This window comes from Falco rusticolus, chromosome 6 (assembly GCF_015220075.1).
Source record: "Falco rusticolus isolate bFalRus1 chromosome 6, bFalRus1.pri, whole genome shotgun sequence".
NCBI lineage: Eukaryota > Metazoa > Chordata > Aves > Falconiformes > Falconidae > Falco > Falco rusticolus.
The window spans coordinates 19,756,766-19,775,985 of record NC_051192.1 but is presented as its reverse complement, the minus strand read 5'-3'; the positions used below and the strand labels follow the sequence as shown (position 1 = coordinate 19,775,985).

At 44.4% G+C, this 19,220-nt stretch overlaps 1 protein-coding gene across 2 annotated transcripts in view; it reads right to left on the bottom strand.

Annotated features, from left to right (window-relative positions):
* Positions 1 to 1,286: 1,286 nt before the first annotated feature.
* Positions 1,287 to 19,220, bottom strand: part of MSRA (methionine sulfoxide reductase A) — a 293,366-nt gene continuing 275,432 nt past the window's right edge. For both annotated transcript variants that reach the window (XM_037391311.1, XM_037391312.1), the window contains exon 6: positions 1,287 to 2,134. In XM_037391311.1, the coding sequence (XP_037247208.1) occupies positions 1,970 to 2,134 (165 nt within the window). In that variant the 3' untranslated portion in view covers positions 1,287 to 1,969. The remainder of the gene's footprint in view (positions 2,135 to 19,220) is intronic.

The following is a 19,220-nucleotide window of genomic DNA, read 5'->3' as shown; positions in this document are numbered from 1 at the left end:
CCTGCCTAGAAAATCAGGCAAAAGCCCTGGTTTCCTTGACAGTGAGCACTAGAACAATTCAGTGGCACAACACGTTAAGGACAGGTGATCAGTTACCGCAGCAACTGGAAATCACGAGTGCGATGTGGGCACATATTGGGTCATCTCCAGAAAGAGCCTAACACGACAACCCTGTCAGAAGCACTCCTCTTAATCTTGCCCCAGGTATAAAACTGCTAAAAGGACAGGTTTCCTCTGGCTGTTGAGACTGGAATGAACTCAGCATCAGCTGAGGAGTAATGGAAGACGGGCAGCTAATTTCTCTGGCAGGAACCTACTGCCTGTTTCTGGATAAAGCAGACAGGACTTTGGCAGTGGATTTACAAGCCCCAGAACTGACTTACCTGATGCACATTTTCAGTCACTCCGAGCTTGGAACACAATCCACTCTGCTGGGTAGTTACAGATGCTGAGGGAGCTGTTTTGGGCCTTTCTGAACCTGAGCTGGTGAGCAGGAAACATCAAACCAAGATATGGAGAGGAGTGCCACAGAGAGCCCTCCAAAAGGAAATGCTGTGGGTTTGGTTCTCTGGGTCCCCACCACCTGGCCACCAGGAATGGCTTTATGTGTTCTGCTGCACAGAATTGACACATCAAGGTAGGCTCCTACAGCTCTCCCTGCAGAAAGCACATCTGCAAGAGGACACACCAAGGACACATGTTCTTCAAACTCAGTGATTAAGGCAGAGTCCAAAAGAGGAAAATATGAGAGGCTGCTCCGGGAAGTAATGCAAGCAGCAAGTTGGTTAGGTGGGACAAAGCCATCCCCATCTCTCCAGCTGAAATTGTTTGTCCTAGGATACTCCTTAGCATATATATAACCCATAGGATCCCATATCCACACAGGATAAACCCTGCATCCCCTACGTCCATTTGCTGTAGCTTTTAATTTCCACTTTGAGAATCCCATAAAAAAAAAATAATTGCCTCTTTCTGTCCTGCTGTTTTGATTGCACGTGCACTGGGGCAGAGACTGCCCAACATCACATTGCCACAGCACCTGCCATAATGAGTTCTGCCCTTGGTGAGGGCTTCACAAGCTACTAAAGTACAAATAACTAATCATAGAAATAATTATGTTACAGTGTGGCTAAGACAAATTCTACTCCTCTGTACTGTCATGCACGATAATACAGATTTAAAAGCCCTGGTGTTTAATTAGAAGGCTGCAGCCTTCTATAATATTTGATACTTTTTTTAGGTCTACCCAGATATATACTTAGAACCATGGAACACAGAGTAGACAATTTTTCTTTTTTTTTTGTAATTTATTGTAGTACAGGAAGCAAAACTGATTTCTTTTTGTGTTTTTGGAATTGTCAAAAAGAAGTATCACATTACAGTTTTTACTTTTTCTTGCTAAAATTGTTTCAGAAAATAGGCACTACGGGTGATATTACATGTTGCTGTGAAGGTGGAACTGTAAGAGAATTACTAATCCTATAAATTCATCATTCCCAAAGACACCAAATTACAGAGTGGTGATAGTTAAGATGAGCCCAACCCCATCTCCAGAAGTCAAAGGTCTCATAACATGAGCAAAATCATTAACCCAAAGAAAAGAAACATGTCTGAAGGCATTAGCTATGCAAAGCAGTTAGCAGGTGCAACTACCTCCTAATTCATCCTCTTAACAGCATTTCAAGCCAAACTTTTAGAAGTTTCTTTTCTCTCCAGATTACAATATTGCAAGGAAACTCCCTGTGAGAATCAAGAGCAAGAAGCTGCATTTGCCACAGGTGCAATTTCTACCTACACTTTGGCTTTTAATTTCGGTGATTGGGGAATTGCTCAAATTACGGAAAGCCACCCCAACAGGGTCCCAGATCTTTATGCACTGATGCTGTGGGCGTACTGTAACACCTGGCAGGGTTGTCGGCTTTTTTTCCAACTCCCTAAAACAAAGTGGAGGTGGTGGAGTAAGCACAGGCTATTTCTTGATCCCTATAGGGCAGGAAAGCCCTGTTCCCCCGAGGCCGCAGTATCCACCGGGGTTCTTACTGAGGTACTGCTGGTGGTAATCTTCGGCGTAATAAAACTCTGGAGCCTCCCGGATTTCTGTTGTGATGGGACCGAAACCACCCTCTGTCAATACCTGTCAAAAAACACAATGGAAAGCCATTAGTGGTTCACTGGCTTCTCTGCTGATGACATTAGGTTTTCTCTCAGCAGGAGCCACAGACATCTCTCAGTGCTTGGACCACATTTGCAGTACATCCCTGAAAGCCCTTTATCCTCATGCTCATGTTATTTTGCTAGGAGACATTGCAGGCACCAAAGTAGGCATTGGTGAGTAGAGGGAGCGCACCCTCCTGTTTTAATGGCTTATTTGTTTAATTTGCTATGGCCACACATTCGTTCTCTCCTCTTTATTAACCACGCCAGGCAGGGATGTGGTGCCATCAGCGAAAGTGGAAAACAAATGTGAAATGTGGCAGAGCACACGTTGATCAAGCCTGGCCAGCTCTCCTGCAGTGTCCAAGAACTTCACCTGGCAGGTGCCTCCACTTTGAAATGTGCTATCCACCCCAAATGTGCTTAAGCCAAGAAGACTTTCTGAGTGAAATTTTAGCCCAAATGATGTCATTGAGAAATAAGCGCATCTGGGCTCTTTTCACAGAGTTGTTGCCAACCCATTCTTCAAAAAGAACAGCTCCATCTTGACCAGAGAGGTATTTATAAGGCAAATTATGGCTTGTTTCTGAAAAATTTGCCAATGCATGCACTAATCACGTTGCAGGAAAAGACGACGGAATGTGGGTGGGGATTTTAAACTAGACTATTTCTTTTTGATATCCCCTAACTGAACTTGAAACTCCTGAAAGGTTTCTGACAGAAGGAATTTCTTTTTAACATGAACTGCTGTGACACTTTTCCTACTGAATTTTCTATTTCCAAGGAAACTGGTAAGCACCAACATTTTGGAGCCAATTCTCATCTCAGTGGGGGCATAACTGGTGCTCGCTGAAGTCCATGATAACCTAAGCACTGTAATTGGTGTCAGACTACTGTTGCAAAGGATGCTTGTGAAGTAATGGACATAGAATTGCATTGGTATCAGCCAGATTTGACAGTAAGATCAACTGTAAAGAGCAAACAGTCAGCATTTAAGATTACCAGATAAATGTGTTCTCCATCACACTAATAAATAAACCAAATAAAAGGAAATGATCATACAGAACCCTAAAAACAGACCTGGTAGACCTGTTTTAAGTCATCAAGTCCAACTTCTTTCATGATGATACAACAAATGATAGCCGCCTTACTCCCAGCACACACTTGTTTCTGAAAGATCTTTGAAGATGGAGATCCTCCAGTTTTCTCAAGGAGGCTATTCCAATAGTTACCATCCTGTTACAGACCTTCTCCTAAAGCCTAGCCCAGTTAAGCCCACTACTGTCATGTCAACCCACTACTGTCATTGTACTCATCATGGATGTGGAAAGGAAATCATTCTCTTCCTCTTTGCAATAGTCTCCTAAGTACTTGGTGGCTGGGCAGGGAGAAAGATGACATGTAATGGAAATAATGCTTCCTCACAGCTAGCACTTTATTTGGCATGAAAGTGTCTTTGAATTTCCTACAACAGGGCTTCCTAGGTCTTGCCTCAGCACAGCTAAGTACTGACCACAGTCTGACATCAGTTGCTTGACTTTGTACAGCATTAGGCCAATTTATTCTGGTAATTTCACTGTCTGGAGGATACATTTTGCTGTATGCAAGTTTTAGATCAGAACGCAGTAAGAAGATTGCTACAAAATCCGTAAGACTGACCTGTCCGGGGAGCCCCTGTGTTCCCAACCCTACATCTAAATTCCCAGCACAGGTTAGGAAGTTGTTGACTAAATTGTATTTGAACACGGCAAAGTAACAGCCCCAATTTCACAGGAATCTGGCCTCACTTCCCCATGGAAAATCATCAAGCAGTGTTTTTAATCTTTGGGACAGGCTTTGTCCCAAGGGAATCAGATTATTTACCCATCAGATGTGTGAGCAAAGAAGATAAAGAATGTGAAGTTATGGATCACAACATGCTGGCAACCACTAACACAAAGAGGTGTCAACACAACTGCTTTTAGAAAGCAGTATTTCAATTACTTTCTAACCTTCCTAGCAAAAAAAAAGCACCTTTTAAATTATCTTCACTCCAGAAAGATGGCACAAACTCTGTCATCGTGGGCATTAGTCATTTACTTGCTGCTGTAAATGCATGTAAAATTGGCTTCCCTCCCTTCACTGAGTCATGAGGATGCTGCTGGAGGGATAGATGTTTTTCTACTGTGCAAAACAGTATTTGTTACAGATTTTTACCTGGGACTTTTCCATCACTGGCCTAATTTTGTCAGTTAGAAAATCCATTCTGTTCAATATCATACCACAAGAGGGCATAAACATCATTTATCCCTTTCAGAATTACTAACAGTCTATTAAAACACTGCACGCTGAATAAAGCAGAAGCCCAAGACAACTCATTATATTGCACTTTGGTCATTAGCAAAAGATACCAGCACTGTTGTCAGAAGCAGCAGGAACCCCAGGCTCCAACACTCTGCCAAACACTACCTTGAATGTTTTGATTTTAAATGGGAAAATATTTTCCTCACACTGACTGTGTCGATGCAAAGATAAAAACATATACTGGGAAAGATGATGAAGTTCATGATGTGCTGGCTCCAGCAGGTATAAATCAGACCACTCTTGATTGATTTCCTGCTGTCGAGGCAGATATAATTTGATGATAATCTTGTTCTAGCAGACTTTTTAGTCCTCACTGTCTCAAAATTCCTGAGCCATTTGACATGACCTACCATTACCATGCTGCAGCCAGAAGGGCTACTGCAGCCTTTTCATGCAGAAATGGGAAGGATCAAATTAGGGAGAGTGTAATTAACTCTTGGGACCTTTTACTCAGGAAATTTTTAAGGTACCATTGGATCTTTCTCCCCCCTAATATTTCGCTGTCATTCAAAGAGAATCAATTCATTAATTCATTCAAGGGACTTCTGCAGCTTTTGCCATAGGAGAGATAATGCTAGAAGATCACAAGGATCCTTTCACTATTATAATCCAGCCCCCCAAAACCGTTCAGGTTCTACCAGCGAGAAGCCAAACCCAACCAGAACCCAGATCTCACCCAGCTGTAGAGGGCAGAGGGGACGTGGACAGTTCAGGGCATTGGGACAGGTGCTGGAGCAGGAATATGTCAAAGCCAGCACTGGGAATCTCAGCTCTACTGCCTTTTTTAAACAACCTGCACTTTCACCATGGAAAAGATTTTTGCTTTTGATGAGTTTCCTGATACATTATAGCCTGTGAAAAGTTTTTTCCTGTTGTTTGCTTTAAACTTTTTACCTGACAAAGTCATTACATCCTCTGCCACAAACAATAATTCCTTATTCACTCTCCCCATAGCGGTCTTGATTTTACACCTCTGCCTTAATCCTGCTCATTCATTTCTCCAGCAAGCTTCACAGGCTTAGACTGCCCAGTTCATAACCCAGGGCAACCTTCTTGCCCTTTTCTGCATCTTTTCTAGTTCTATTTTACTGCTGCATTGAGATGGGGTGACCGGAATTGCACTCTATTCAAGATCACCATGGAATTATGCAGTGGCGTACTGACATTTTCTCTTTTACTCTCCATCTCTTTCCCAGCAATTCTTAGCATTCCACTTGCCTTTCTGTCCTCAGCTGAGCACCAAGCAGACATTTTCAAAGAACCATCTGCAATGACGCCAGGACCTCTTTCGCAGGCTAATTTAAACCCTACCATTGTGCCTGCACTTGACTTTTACCCACATGGAATTTCAGCAGCTATTTTATTGCCCAGCCATTTAATATTGTCAGATTCTTCTGCAACTTTTTTTCCAGTCATGTCTACTTCTGTTTACATGGAATAACTCTAGACCATCAGCAGATTTTGACATGTCACTATCAGCTCTCTCCCTTATCCAGCTCTTTTATGAGTACATTGAACTGTGCAGGTTCCCAAGGCAGGTAGTTGTAAACTCCCTTCACTGGGAAAATTGCCCAGCTATTTGTATGTTCTCTTTCCTATCTATAACCAGTTATTCATTCAGAAAATAAACTTTCCTCTTACATCACAGCCCCTGGCTCCCTTTTATGCACCCCCTCTCTTCAAAAAAACTTTATTACACATGCAAGACACAAGTTTCCTCCATTCTAACTCCTGATAGCTCATGCAACCTGCAGCGTAAAACATCAGACTTGACTTGTCTATAATTCTGCTGGATCACCTGGGAGATACCTGCAGCACAGAAGCATCCCACATTTCATTCCTTCAGTACCAGGGCCAACTGAAATCCCAGCTCACCCGCGGTGCTTGTGTGCAAGCAAGTTCCTGTTTAAGTTCTTCTCCCACCTGAAGCTGACGGCCACTTGGCTGCACTGACCTGCTACCGTTCATTTCAGTGATTTCCTCTGAACCTCTTTTACTGTAGCTTGAACCTGAGGCAGCCCCTCAAAATTGTAACCAAGCTCTGGTGTAGGAAACCCCCAAATCGCTCAGCTGTGAACACAGACACAAGGAATGATGTAGCTTTCTGCTACACTGTTACCTGCATCCAGTCCTTCATGGACAGCTCAAGCTTTGCAGATGCTTTGTCTCCAGAACTGACTCCTAAAACGCTCAGTATCCTAAGGAAAGTGTTATTAGTGAACCAGAGCAATTATTTTGGATGCAAATTTGCACCTGTAGTAGTCGGAGTCCAACTCGGTCAGCCTCATATGGGGCACCCATTGCTGCAGCAGAAGCAAGCTATCAGGCTGCAACAAGGCTTTTACCATCAGTCAGATTCTACTGCCCATGCTGTTTGTCCTTCCTCCAGAGGTCAGACCATACCACTCCCCCTCCATCCAACCACCCATCCCACATGCCTCAGGGCTATTTAACTACTTAGCGGGAATGAGCTACAGCTGCACATTGTCCATGTCAGTCAACCCACTGCCTTGGAGGCAAGGCCACGGCTGCAGATTATCAGTGTTAATCAACCCACTGCCTTCATTCCTCTGCATGCACCTATATTTGGACTTGTGCAGCACATACTGCCCAGAAGCAATTTTCTTCCCAGTGGCATCAAGACCGGAGGTGTGCACCAAGGCATGGTCTAGGGCACTTGCACCACAGGTACTGGGCCAGTATAGCCAGTTATAGCCATACATGTGAACGCTGCATGCGTAGGTCCAGCAACTGGCACAAACATCACTGTCAGTAAAGTGATTTTGGATGCACAGGCTTGGAACCACAATGCAAAATCCATCTGCAGCAAATCAAACCCTACTTTTTTCCTCATTCGAACCATACTGGTTGGTTATCCAACCATTTGCCACTTAACCCAGTGCTACCAGTCCCACCTCCACTGTAGTGAGGGGATGCCATGGCATGCTGATGCAGTTAGAAAGATTTTAAGGGATATCCTGGCCATTTAGAGAGGTGGTATCATCTCACAGATATTTTTGCTTTTTAACTTGAAGGCCATGCCCAGAGTCACTGCAACACGGCAGAGCCTGCAGGTTAGGGACATTGGTTTGTTCCAATACGGATGGCAACTCATTTCAGTTGTGCTGTGTGATAGGAAATGCTGTCCTCAGCAGGGGAGAATATGTGGTAGACTGCCAAGGAATAACCCAAACCAGTGTTAACCGCAGCAGGTTGCTCTTCACTTACTCCCAAGGAACTGTATTTAGCACGTGCCACTTCTGCACTTTGATTTGCTGCTGCCCTCTGAACTGACGGTAATTGCTGCTTCAGCTTTTTGTAGCCAGCTGATTATATTGAGCCAAAGTATGTCAAAATATTTAATCATTTGACATTACAGCATGGCAACAACACATTCAAGGTGTTTGGCTCCTTGTTTATATTCAGATGGAGGTATCTAATACTTGTAAAGTGCCTCAAGAATCTGGAATGAACTACGCTTAAAAAACCACGATTCCCTTGTACCTCTGGATACCTGAAGGAACAGAGTGGAAGCCGCTGACACTTTGATAGGTTGTGCTGAAAATGGATCGCCCATGGAAGTTTAGCAAAGGGGCTGAGCTGACTTATAAATTTGACCCCCAAAAAAAGCTTTAAAATTGTTTTTGTAAAAAAAAAAAAAAAACTTTACAATTGTTTTTGTTAAATGAAACCATTTAATTTTCTGAGCAGAGGCATTAGTAAAGCAGCGGAGTATTAATTGGTTTCAAGCATTTTGTGGCTTTTAAGCAAAATAGCATCATCCTGCGTTTGATTCAACACGCGCTTGGAAAGCAAGCCTGCACTCAGGCCACCGCAATATTCAGTTTGCCTCGTGTCTCAGCAAGTTACTCGAAGCTACTGTATTTCTAATGGCCCCTCTAAAATCACTGATGTTGAAAATACCGCAGAGTACCGTGACACCTATGACAGTTGTGCTTCTGGATCATTGTTCCCCCTTGATGTAAAAACTGTAAGGCCAGCAATCTCACAATACTGAGTGCTCCAGCGCGGACTGCCTATGTAATATCTCTAGGGCTACCCCTTTATGATATTGGCTACTCAAAATTTTGTATCAGCAGCAGCAATGCTGAAATTCAGCTGTTTCCAAAAGTACTAGGGGTTAAAGGAGCTGCACCATCTCAGGAGAAGGCCTGCAGGAACGAGTTGCACGGACACGATTGTCTGTAGGATGGGAGTATGAGTACATCCTAGATACATGGTGACTGTGATATTTTTAACTGGAAAACAAATTCACCGACTTTGCCAAGCCTGCGGATTAGTTGCTGGCAGGCTTGGGAGCAGAAATTCAGCGATACATGCTCACTTGGTTCAGAGTTGCTAACTTTGGTCCAGAGGAACTAACACAAGGAGTAGCATGAGGTCTCAATGATGTGCAATTAAGAAAGAAAGTTTTATTTTGTCCTTCACTTGCCAAGTGTCACCTCTCCTTTTCTGCAAGGCCTGCTCTGCAGTACCACATCTCAATGATATATAATTTTAAATTGTTTCCTTTGTGCTGCCTTCAGCCGATGGGAGCACCTCCCCGATAAACCACTGGTATTTGAACAAATATTAAAATTCAGTTTGCTGCGCTGGGTCCGGTCTCCATGTCACTTACTGATGTTGGCTTTTCCAAACTAACTGATGTCAGTGACCTCGACAAAGCCCTGAAATGAGCTGAAATCATGTCTAGCTGGTAAAATTCTGCATTCACATCCATGTAGGTGACCTCCTTTTGGAAATTACATGTTTATCCATGGCAAGCCAGACAGGAAGAAGGACCCTGCCCAGGAAAATGTGGGAGCAGTGGCTGGCAAGTTCTGAAGTCTAACCCCATCTACCTCACCGGGCACCAACATGGACTGGGACCAAATATCCACACTCTCCTGTTTCCAGATCCCTCCCTGCACAGTGGATTCAATGACACTGATGTATTTGATAGGTGCTGCAAGAATTGATTAGCTAATGTTTTGCAAGGAGCTTTGTAGCACAACATAATTAGCTAATGCTTGCATAGGGTTTTGGAGTGCTATATAATTTCTAAGTATTATTAATATCCTTGCAGGGAAGCTATCTAGCCTCAGAACTCACTTTGCAGCGTGCCTCTTGCAAATCAGGCCAGACTGAAACCAGGAATGATCGAATTATGTTGGTATAAATTCTGCCTCCTGCACAGTGTGGGCATACGGACCTTAAGAGCAGAAACAGTGAAACCCATCAACTTTACAGCTTGCTGTGGTCTTTGCTGTGATAGAAAACAAGCTGCTATGTGACTACATTATAAACCTGAAGACATAAACATCTTATAGGGACTACACCTAACCTGGTCAGAGAGGAGAAATACTGTTACATGGTGCTGGAATTGTTCATCAGAGTGTATTCTTACAGTGCAGCACAGGGTAAATAAAGATAAGAAGGCAATACAACAGAAATTTAAAAGACGGTGGTGCAAAGTCTAAGCTGAAGAATCTTGATTCTCATCTACAGAACTGCAAAACTGACTTTGTCAGAGCTTCTGCCTATTGACAAAACCCCCACACAACACAGAGCATATCGTCTGAATCGAGTAAACTGAACCTAGCTAGAGGCACAGCTTCATGAGCTTTAGGGAAAAGCTGCATGTGTAGATATAGTCTGTCCCATTGGTTTGCAGATGTGCTTTCTCTGAAATGCTTTTCTCTTAAATACTTAGGTTGAAGTAGGCTGTTTGGTCACTCAGTCCTGCCAGAAGGGAAAGAATTGCCGGACTTGAGTATAAATCAGACCTGCCAAGGTAAATCACAATTGGCCGATAGCCCAGCTATTAACATATCTGAGGCCCCAAGCAGTTATGCTCAGAGGGTCTAGGAAGGATCTGGAGTGCAGTTAGTCTGATATTTCCTACTATTTTACATCTGAGTGTACGTCCTCGTTGCCCACAACAATCAGCTATGCCAGCTGAAATGGCAGATTTATACAGACAGACTTCTTTGTACCTTCTAGCAATGGGAAAAGATGAACATTGAATTTGTCCTAAATCGTATTAAATGGAACTGACAGCGAAATAGAATCTGCCATTCTATTTTTTCCTGTTGGATACTGATCCTGTGAACATGCATAGAAAGGAAGTTGTATCCTGCTCTCTATCATATCAATCTAATTCTGGATTCAAAGCTTTTGCTCCAGATACTGACTGGTATAACAGGATCAGCTTGACCCACAGCCTTTACAAGGTTGACCTTCAGAGCAGAGCTTCCTGAACAACCATCCCGCCTTCTCTTGAGGGAAGAAAGATGAAAGTGAAGAATGGCACCAGGGGGCATTTAGGAGGTATAGGAAGATAACATTAGCAAAGATAAAAGACATCTTGCTCAACTAGCATCTGGGAACTAATTAGGTGTTGAAGGAGCCATTGAGAGAGATAGAAATTCTGTTTGTCTAGCCAATTTTAACGCAGCCAAACAGCCTTTTACTGTACATCCTGCATGGATAATTTATGATGGCTAAGAAAAGATGTGCCCTGTTCTGACTTTCAGTGATCTAAAGCTAAAATCTATTCCGCGGTTTGAGGCAGCAGACTGCTCTTCACTAATCACTCATCCATTACTCTCATATCCTTGAAAGGAAAAATGCCCAGGTCCAGACTGAGCTAGAGCCACCGATAACAACCCACATAAGGCACAGTGAAGTTAGTGCAGAATCTTCCGAGCTGTTGTGGATCGGAGCTGGTATCTCCACGTGGTGCCACCCTGAACAACTCTGAGAAGCTAACTTGGGTCTAAAAGCTGTGTAATGGTAAGATCAGGCAAATCTGTGCTGCCTGGGACCAGAAGAAAATACCCCATATACAAACACTGCGTTGACAAGACTTTACCACTTCCATTAGCTCAGTTATCTCTGAACCACACTTTGTTGCAAAGGACAGACTAGCCTGTGAGGTGCAAGGTACTCCCTTGTGTATATATCCTTTGCAATGAATGGAAGTCACTCCAATTATTTTTCATTCAGGGCAGTTGCACTGTAAAAGTACAAATGTTCATTTCACACATTTAATGTAGAGGGCTCAGTTCAGCTCTGCTGTTACATCGTCGTCATTTTATTTGTCTCACTGGAGTCAACACTGGATTTATATCAAGTACTTTTTCCACAATATATAAACATGATAGTTTCTCAGAAACACATATGATTTTTTAAGAGGAATAAACATTTTTTTTTCTTAAACTCATTCTGAAAAATCCAGAAATATCTTCTGCTGTGATTGGAGGTGAAAACTTTCAGAGACAAAGCATGAATATTTACTACTGATATCATAAAAACTGGTACACTGGAATACCTGAAAGAAGATCCTTATAATGGAAATTGTCAGGCAAACTGTCACCTCTGCCACTTATTTTACCTCTGATAACAAGCTCTGGTTTTCTGTTCAGGCTCTCATGACCATTAGCGTGTAATGCTAAACCACCTCATCCCAAATAAGGCTGGGAGATGGTTTTTGCATTGTGCTGTCCACCCACTTCAGAAGATAGAGTTGTTTGTGGTGAAAGCCCTGAGCCTACTTTCTAGAGCAGCACGACTGTCACCCGCTAGTAGCCCTGACTGTCCCGGTGACTCTCAGCAAAACAAGCACTCCCAATCTCCCTTTCTGCTTCTGTTTCTCATTCTTTACAATGGCACTAACGCTACTCATCCTTTTTTATTCCAGTTCTGCAGGGCACACACGGATTCTTACAATGGCCATATGTGCACTGCTTGGTACAACGAGGAGCCTGACCAAAGTGGCAGGTCCAGTTGCCACAGTTAATGCAAATATGCAGAAAGTTACCACACGCCATGCCCCCAGCTCCTGGGCAGCTGGGGCTGCACAGAAAACTCCAGCTGTACGGAGCCCAAGGAGGGGTTGTTGATAGTGTTCGTTCAAGCAAGCTTTGGCACAACCACTCTAGGGTGGAGAATGGCTCGCCTTGAAGGCCTAACACCAGCCTCACCTACTCAACGGGCTGCTGTCATCACTGAAGTATTTTCATTCTATGTAGAGGAATGAAGCTGGGTTAATTAACATTGATAATATACAGCTGTGGGCTGGCTTCAGGGGCGGCGGGTTGGCCAATGCAGATAAGGTGCAGCTGTGGCTGGTTCTGTGAAGAGGTTGGGCAGCCAAGGAAGAGAGAGGAGGAAGAAGCAAAGAGAGGCAGAGAGAGAGTGCGTGCGCGCGTGTGTGCCGCTGGATAAGGAGAGACTAGGAGAAGGCAGCAGAGGGACTGGCATGAAGAGTATGCTGGTATGAGATAGCAAAAGACCTTGTTGCAGCCAGCTAGTTTGGAGAGTGCTGTGACAATTCTGCATTGCTGGTTTCTTATATATGGAAAGATTTCAGAGGGATCTAACGTGCCCCTAACGCTCCTAGTAATTTACAGCAAAATTATTGTTACCCTATATATTAAATGTTCTACCCAGAATCATAGAATTATTTAGGTTGGAAAAGACTTTTAAGACTATTGAGTCCAACCGTTAACCAAAAACTACCAAACCATCGCTAAATCATGTCCCCGAGCACCACATCTACACATCTTTTAAATCCCTCCAGGGATGGTGACTCCACCACCTCCCTGGGCAGCCTGTCCCAGTGCTGGACACCCTTTCAGTGAAGAAATGTTTCCCAGTCTCCGACCTAAACCTGCCCTGGTGCAGCCTGAGGCCGTTCCCCCTTGTCCTGTCGCTTGTGACCTGGGAGCAGAGACCGACCCCCCTGGCTGCAGCCCCCTCCCAGGCAGCTGTAGGGAGCGATCGGGTCCCCCCCGAGCCCCCTCCTCTCCAGGCTGACCCCCCAGCCCCCCCATCAGACTGGTGCCCCAGCCCCTGCCCCAGCCCCCTGCCCGGCTCTGGACACGCTCCGGCCCCCCAAGCTCTGTCTGGGAGTGAGGGGCCAGAACCAAGCACAGTTTACCATGGATGGGCTCATCAAGTATCTCTTGTGCTCTAAGGCAGCTTGAAGGGGATGGGGTGATAAAGGATGCTACTTGTCCCTGGGAAAGGGAAAAAAAAAATCAACGCCATGTTACTCTGGTTTTCTGGAGAAAATCAATCCCATGTTACTCTGGTTTTCTTAAAACTAAGATTTCATTTATAGTGCTACACACATAGGGCAGGACTGTAGGCAACACAGTGCAGCAGGGTTTCTGCAACTGCCTGGGCAGCCTGTCCTTGCCTTTCCCATGGAGGTGAGCACAGAATGGAGGAAGGGGAGCAAAGAGCCTTGGCTGCCTCCCCCAGGCGCCAGCAAACAGAGGAGATGGATCCAGCACGAGATCGGTGCAGCCGCCATTCACAGTCTGACCCACTGCCTGCCAAATGAACCATGAAACTGAGGTCCTTCCCCATCGTGAAAAAGGCAGGGGACACTTCTCAGCAGCAGGTCTCAAGGATCGGTGCCACTGGAGTTCTGTGAAACTTCCAGCTCAAATTGCCTCTGCGGTTTGAAATGGAAACCTCTTCTGTGCTGAAACTGTCAGGCAGCTGCTGCATTTTCAGCCTGGGTCTTTCTGACCTTTCTGTCCGAACAGCTGAGTTCAGTGGAATATTGTCTGGATTTTTCATCTATATAACAGATCACAGACAGTTTGACCACTTTAAAACAATTTGCATCCTTCAGGATGACAAATGGTTTCTGTTATTGAATATATGCATAACTGCTACTAAAATTGTATTTGAAATGGTTACCAGGGAATACAATTTTAGTCCATACCAAGGACTGAAAAGTCAAGAGAAAATGAACAGAGCATGTTTTAATCAGCAGATAAGTAGTTTTCCAGCTACTATAAATAGAAAAGGCTGGAAGAACGCATCCGACAAGCAGAAGAAAGTGTGAGGAGGGTAAAATTCCACAGTGTTTTGGCTTTGGACTTTAGAAGGTAGTGAGTATGAGATAGTGTGAAATACAAAGAAGCCTTTGTTGTTTACATCTGAAGTTTAAAAGTGGCACAGTGTGAATAAACAAAGGATGTTCCATGAAACACTGCAGCAGTGATGTACTCACTCCGTTTGAGTTCCAGAAACGGCATGTAAATAGAGGCATCGTCTTCTTGTATAAAAAGAGAAGGAGGTAAACTTTAAAGCTTGCCTTCCAGAAAATCTCATTTACCCAGATCTTTAGGTTTTTGATAGGCTTTTAAGTGGTAGAAAACACACAAGCTTAATACGACTAAGATCTGGATCATTTAGCATTTGCTTTCAGGTTGGTTAAGCTTCTTACTAACGATAACAGTACACATGCTTTTGGAAACCTGAATTAGCTATTTGTTATCTTTTCTGGAAAAACAGTTTCGCTCTCAAGCACTGGGATAATATCAAATAATTTATTTTTTGCGCAGACATGAATAAACCATACTGCCAGGATAGCTCCACAAGTTAACTGATCGTTTTACAGGAGGAAGCATTACAGTCATCGATAAGGACAGAATCTAAAGACACATAGATTTAGTTAGATGTTTGGAATAACGCATCACATTGAGCAGTTACGTAGCGTGGAACATGAGTCAAGTTAGTTACAGTATCTGTACACACCTTTCAGTGCAAAGTTCCCCCCATATTTGACAAATCTTTCATCAAATTTGATTTTAATTCGAAATATTCTAACCTATTCCTACTGCATACAGAGAGAGTAACTTTTGATGAAGTTAAAAAAAAATAAAATTGCTATGGTTTGAATTTGCTGTATGTGAGATCTACACTGGAGCCAGCAGATGAAAACACCTTTTGAATAAGCATGTACAATCCTGAGAATTTCCATACAGATAGGGTAGGTTTTGCTTATTTGATGCTGAAACCAACCAATCTCAGAGAGGAAGACAAGGTAATGCTGCCAGTCATACACTTTGTTTTTATTGTAGCGAACCCCGTGTAGGAGAGGTAGCTCAAGGTACCAGAGACATGCTCAAGAGGTTGGCAGGTCTGATAAAAGCCTGATGGGAACCCCCATCCCACTGGAGTGGCACCTAAAGGACAGAAGATGCCTCTTCAGGACATCACAAATGTCGCTGTGACACCTGTGCATCAGACAACAGAACTGAAGCCCCAAAATCAGCCCATGTAGTAAACCAGGCAAAACTGATAAAGCACTAAAGGGAAATGGGCACAGCTGGGGTCAAGCGGAGGCACTAAATCCAGTGCCTTTCACTGCATCACCTTGCTAGGGCCATCTCCAAACCTACATTCCTCTGAAATCAGCTCAAAAAAAGCTGTCTAGGAAGATCAAACTGCTGGTGAGTTACTAATACAGTTGCACATGACAAAATAATACACAATTAATTCAATTTCTCTAATCCTTATCCATCTACACAAAATCTTTGGTGAAGATTTTGGTATGGGCTTCGTTTTCATAGCAAGTTGGTTCACCAAGGAAAATCTAAAAGCTTTCAATTATTCTTCAGGCATTACTTCTTGGAGTGAGTGGCCTCGAAAGCAGATGGCTTCTCCTTCCAACCCCACAGACTGAAAGCACAGTGATGCTCCTGAAATCTGCAAATACATGGCAAAGAAGTCAAACTCTGGATGCTAACTAGAAAAGGAGAAAAACAAGCTGCACCCTTTGCAAAGCAAGCTCACTTCAACAGCCCAAGCTCTGTGTGTACTTATTTACTACAATTACTTTCCTTCTACAGTTTTGAAAATGGGTTACTTGTGCCTGCAGCAGAACTATTTTACCAGAATAGCGGGAAAAAAATGTGCTTGGCCAGAACATCAGCTGCAAAACCAGTATAGTTATTTCATGCCCTCTGGCAGCTGCCAAAAATGCTGAGAGTACAGCAGCACACGGGGAGGGGCGAAAACAAAACCCCTCCATAGGGAAACAGGGCAAATCCTACTGCCTTGGCTCCTTCACGCACCATCCCTGAATGAGCTGGTCTCTGTAGCTGTGCTCAGACCACTTCCGAGCACAACAGAGAGCAACTGTGTGTGCAGGGGGCCCAGCCAGCTATCTTTTCATTCCACGTATGTCTGATTACCAGCAGATCTGTTTCACGAGCTACGGTGCTTTTTTTTTTCACAAGGTATAGTGATTTCCGATTAAAGAGGTGCACCTTGGGCTTACAGAAGAATAGCAGTGTAGGAGACCTCCAGAGCTTCCTCAACTTGTCCACCTGCCCCAAGCTCCACCTGCTCCTTCCTGGAAGAGTTTAGATACAAACCGCCCTCATGTATGTGATCGGCAAATCCTCACCACAAACATACCCCGCGGGAGGGTCCCGGAGGTTTGAATTAGATTCACAGTCAACAAGTTAATTTGTCAGTAAGCTTAGAAAACACAAGCCCATTCTGGACTTCAGGATCAAATTCCACTCATTGTGTAAGCCTCCTAGCATCGACGGAATGGATTGATGCGTCTGAAAAGGAGATTTGAACTTGGCCATTAGTAAAGCAAAATGCCAAACTGATTGTGGCTAGATAGGAAGCAAAGAAAATGCAGGGAATGCACTTTACATTTCAGCGAGAGCCTGGCATTTGCAGCACATCCTTCTCCTGCCAGCTACGGAACAGCAGTGACTTGGCAGAGGTTTGATAGCCAGATGTCATCCTCATCTGGTTGTCTTGGCTCGGGCTGCTTCTTTGAAATGAACAGCAAAACAGAGCGAGTATGGGGTCTGCCTGGTGCTCCTTGCACAACAAGAAATAGAAGTAGGAAAGGTCTTTTGGGCAATGCTGTAGCCCCCCGAATCTGGCATTGCCTTGCACCATTTTGTCAAATTTACAGCCCTCACCAGGCGCAACCTGGGAGGCAGAATCCGAGTTAACAGGCCAAGAACAAAATGGGATGTAAGGATTTGTTTGACAGCTGTCTCTCTTCGGGTGATGAATACAGAGCAAATGATCTCCCTGCACACTTCCCCAAGGCAGCTCTGAACGCACTTCGGCACTTGGAGCCCTGGGTACATTTCCCAGCGATAAAATGCTGCAGTTACATCTCTTTGTTCAAATGCATTGCTGTGTCTCTCCACTGCCGTAAATTTTCCGTTGGTGGTTTTAAGGAGAGCAATCATTTGTTTTCTGCATTTCTGTTGTACTACCCTAAACAACAGCAGGGAGAAAAACATCAGGGTAGTCCCTGTCTAAAACCTGCTGGTGTTCTGGTTCATCGCTCTTTAAGCCAGTACAAGCTATTAAAGATGCACCCATAAATACGGAGGTACGCAGCCTGTCATTACACATTCCTCCTACCACATGGTCCTTCAGCTACACCAGAAGAGTTGAACTAATGGGCAAAAGTTTGCCAGGGGTTTGATGTGGCAGCTAAGTCACAAATGCCTTTAGACCCAGGCAACAAAAGAGAGAAGCACATACCATTCTCACTAAGACCCCACGTGACTGACCTTATATCAGAAGGAGAATTACTTTTTAAACTGAAAGCCTGATAGCGCGCGTGTATGTTTGTATACACATCAATATGTGTGATAAGAAGGCTGCTTTGTGGCAAAACCTGCCAACAAACCCATTTTTTTGTCGCCATCTGCTAGGAAGAGAGCAAGCACCTGTTAGGAGCAGCTGCTTGAATGCAGAATGTAGGTAAGAGAAAAATCAGTTTCATTTTGGAGTTGGCCTGCTGCAGGTAGCACATGGCTCTCACCAACAAGGATGCCAAGAGGTCCTTTTTAAGCTTGTCCTAATTAGGAAGTGGCTAGCGTTACGAAATCTCAAAACTGTTCATTTAGGTTATTATGGCCAGTAGAGAGGAACAACGGGGCTCCCCCTCGCCACCCCCCAAAACATTTCCCCAGCCTCTGCCGGTGTCTCTGCCCTTCCCTCTGCCTTCCCCTTTTTTCAAAGCAAGAGCAGGGGGAAAGCTAACAGCCTGTTTGGAGACATCGTGTGTGGCTCTGTGCCTCTCTTGGCATTGCAGGCTGCACCAGGACATGTTGCTCCAAGGAATCCCAGCGTTAGCAACACCCCTTTACTCCTTCCTTCAGCTGCTTCCCTCTTGCTCCCTCTTTACGTCCATCTCAGTGTGGGTACTTTGAGGGTTTTCGGAAAAGGAAACAAAAGGGTCTCAGTCCAAGTGCTCGCTGTGATCAAGGCTATAGGCACCAACAGATGCCAACCCTGCCAGGCTGTCATTTCCCCGGGGGAGCATTTCCCAGCGTCCCACCATCTAGGCGACTTGAAGCGGGCAGGAGAGACACGTTAAACGATTTCCCATACTCTTCCATGTGATGCATCCAAGCTCACCAGTCAGTGTGGGCTCTCCCACCATGCCTGACACCACGGATGGTCTCAAATCTGCTGCCCTTAATCCATGGTTATGGTACCCTGTATTTCCACTGCAGAAAGAAAGTCACTCTGTTCGTTCTCTCCAACCCTCCAAGCACAGACTGGGTCTGATTTTCTTCAGCCAGCGCCCACAGCCTTTGTGCCCCACAGCCGAGCTTGGCTCACACAGCCCGTGTGGCACAGCCACTTGCTTTCTGAAAGGGGCCACCCCAGGGTGCAAAAGGGCTTTTGTTCTCAAAAATCAGCCAGCCTGCAGGAGATCTTCCTGTTCCTCTTTGCCACATAAGACTACATCTAATAATCATTGGGGGAGGTATAACAGCACTACAAGGAGCTCCTGTCTACATCTAGGTACCAGCAACAGGAGGTCAGTGGATGGGTTTCCCTTGCTCAGGGAAAATTTGCAATAGGCACCAATATTTAGGAGTCCTTTCAGGCCCAAACATCTTCCCTTTTTCTCTTTT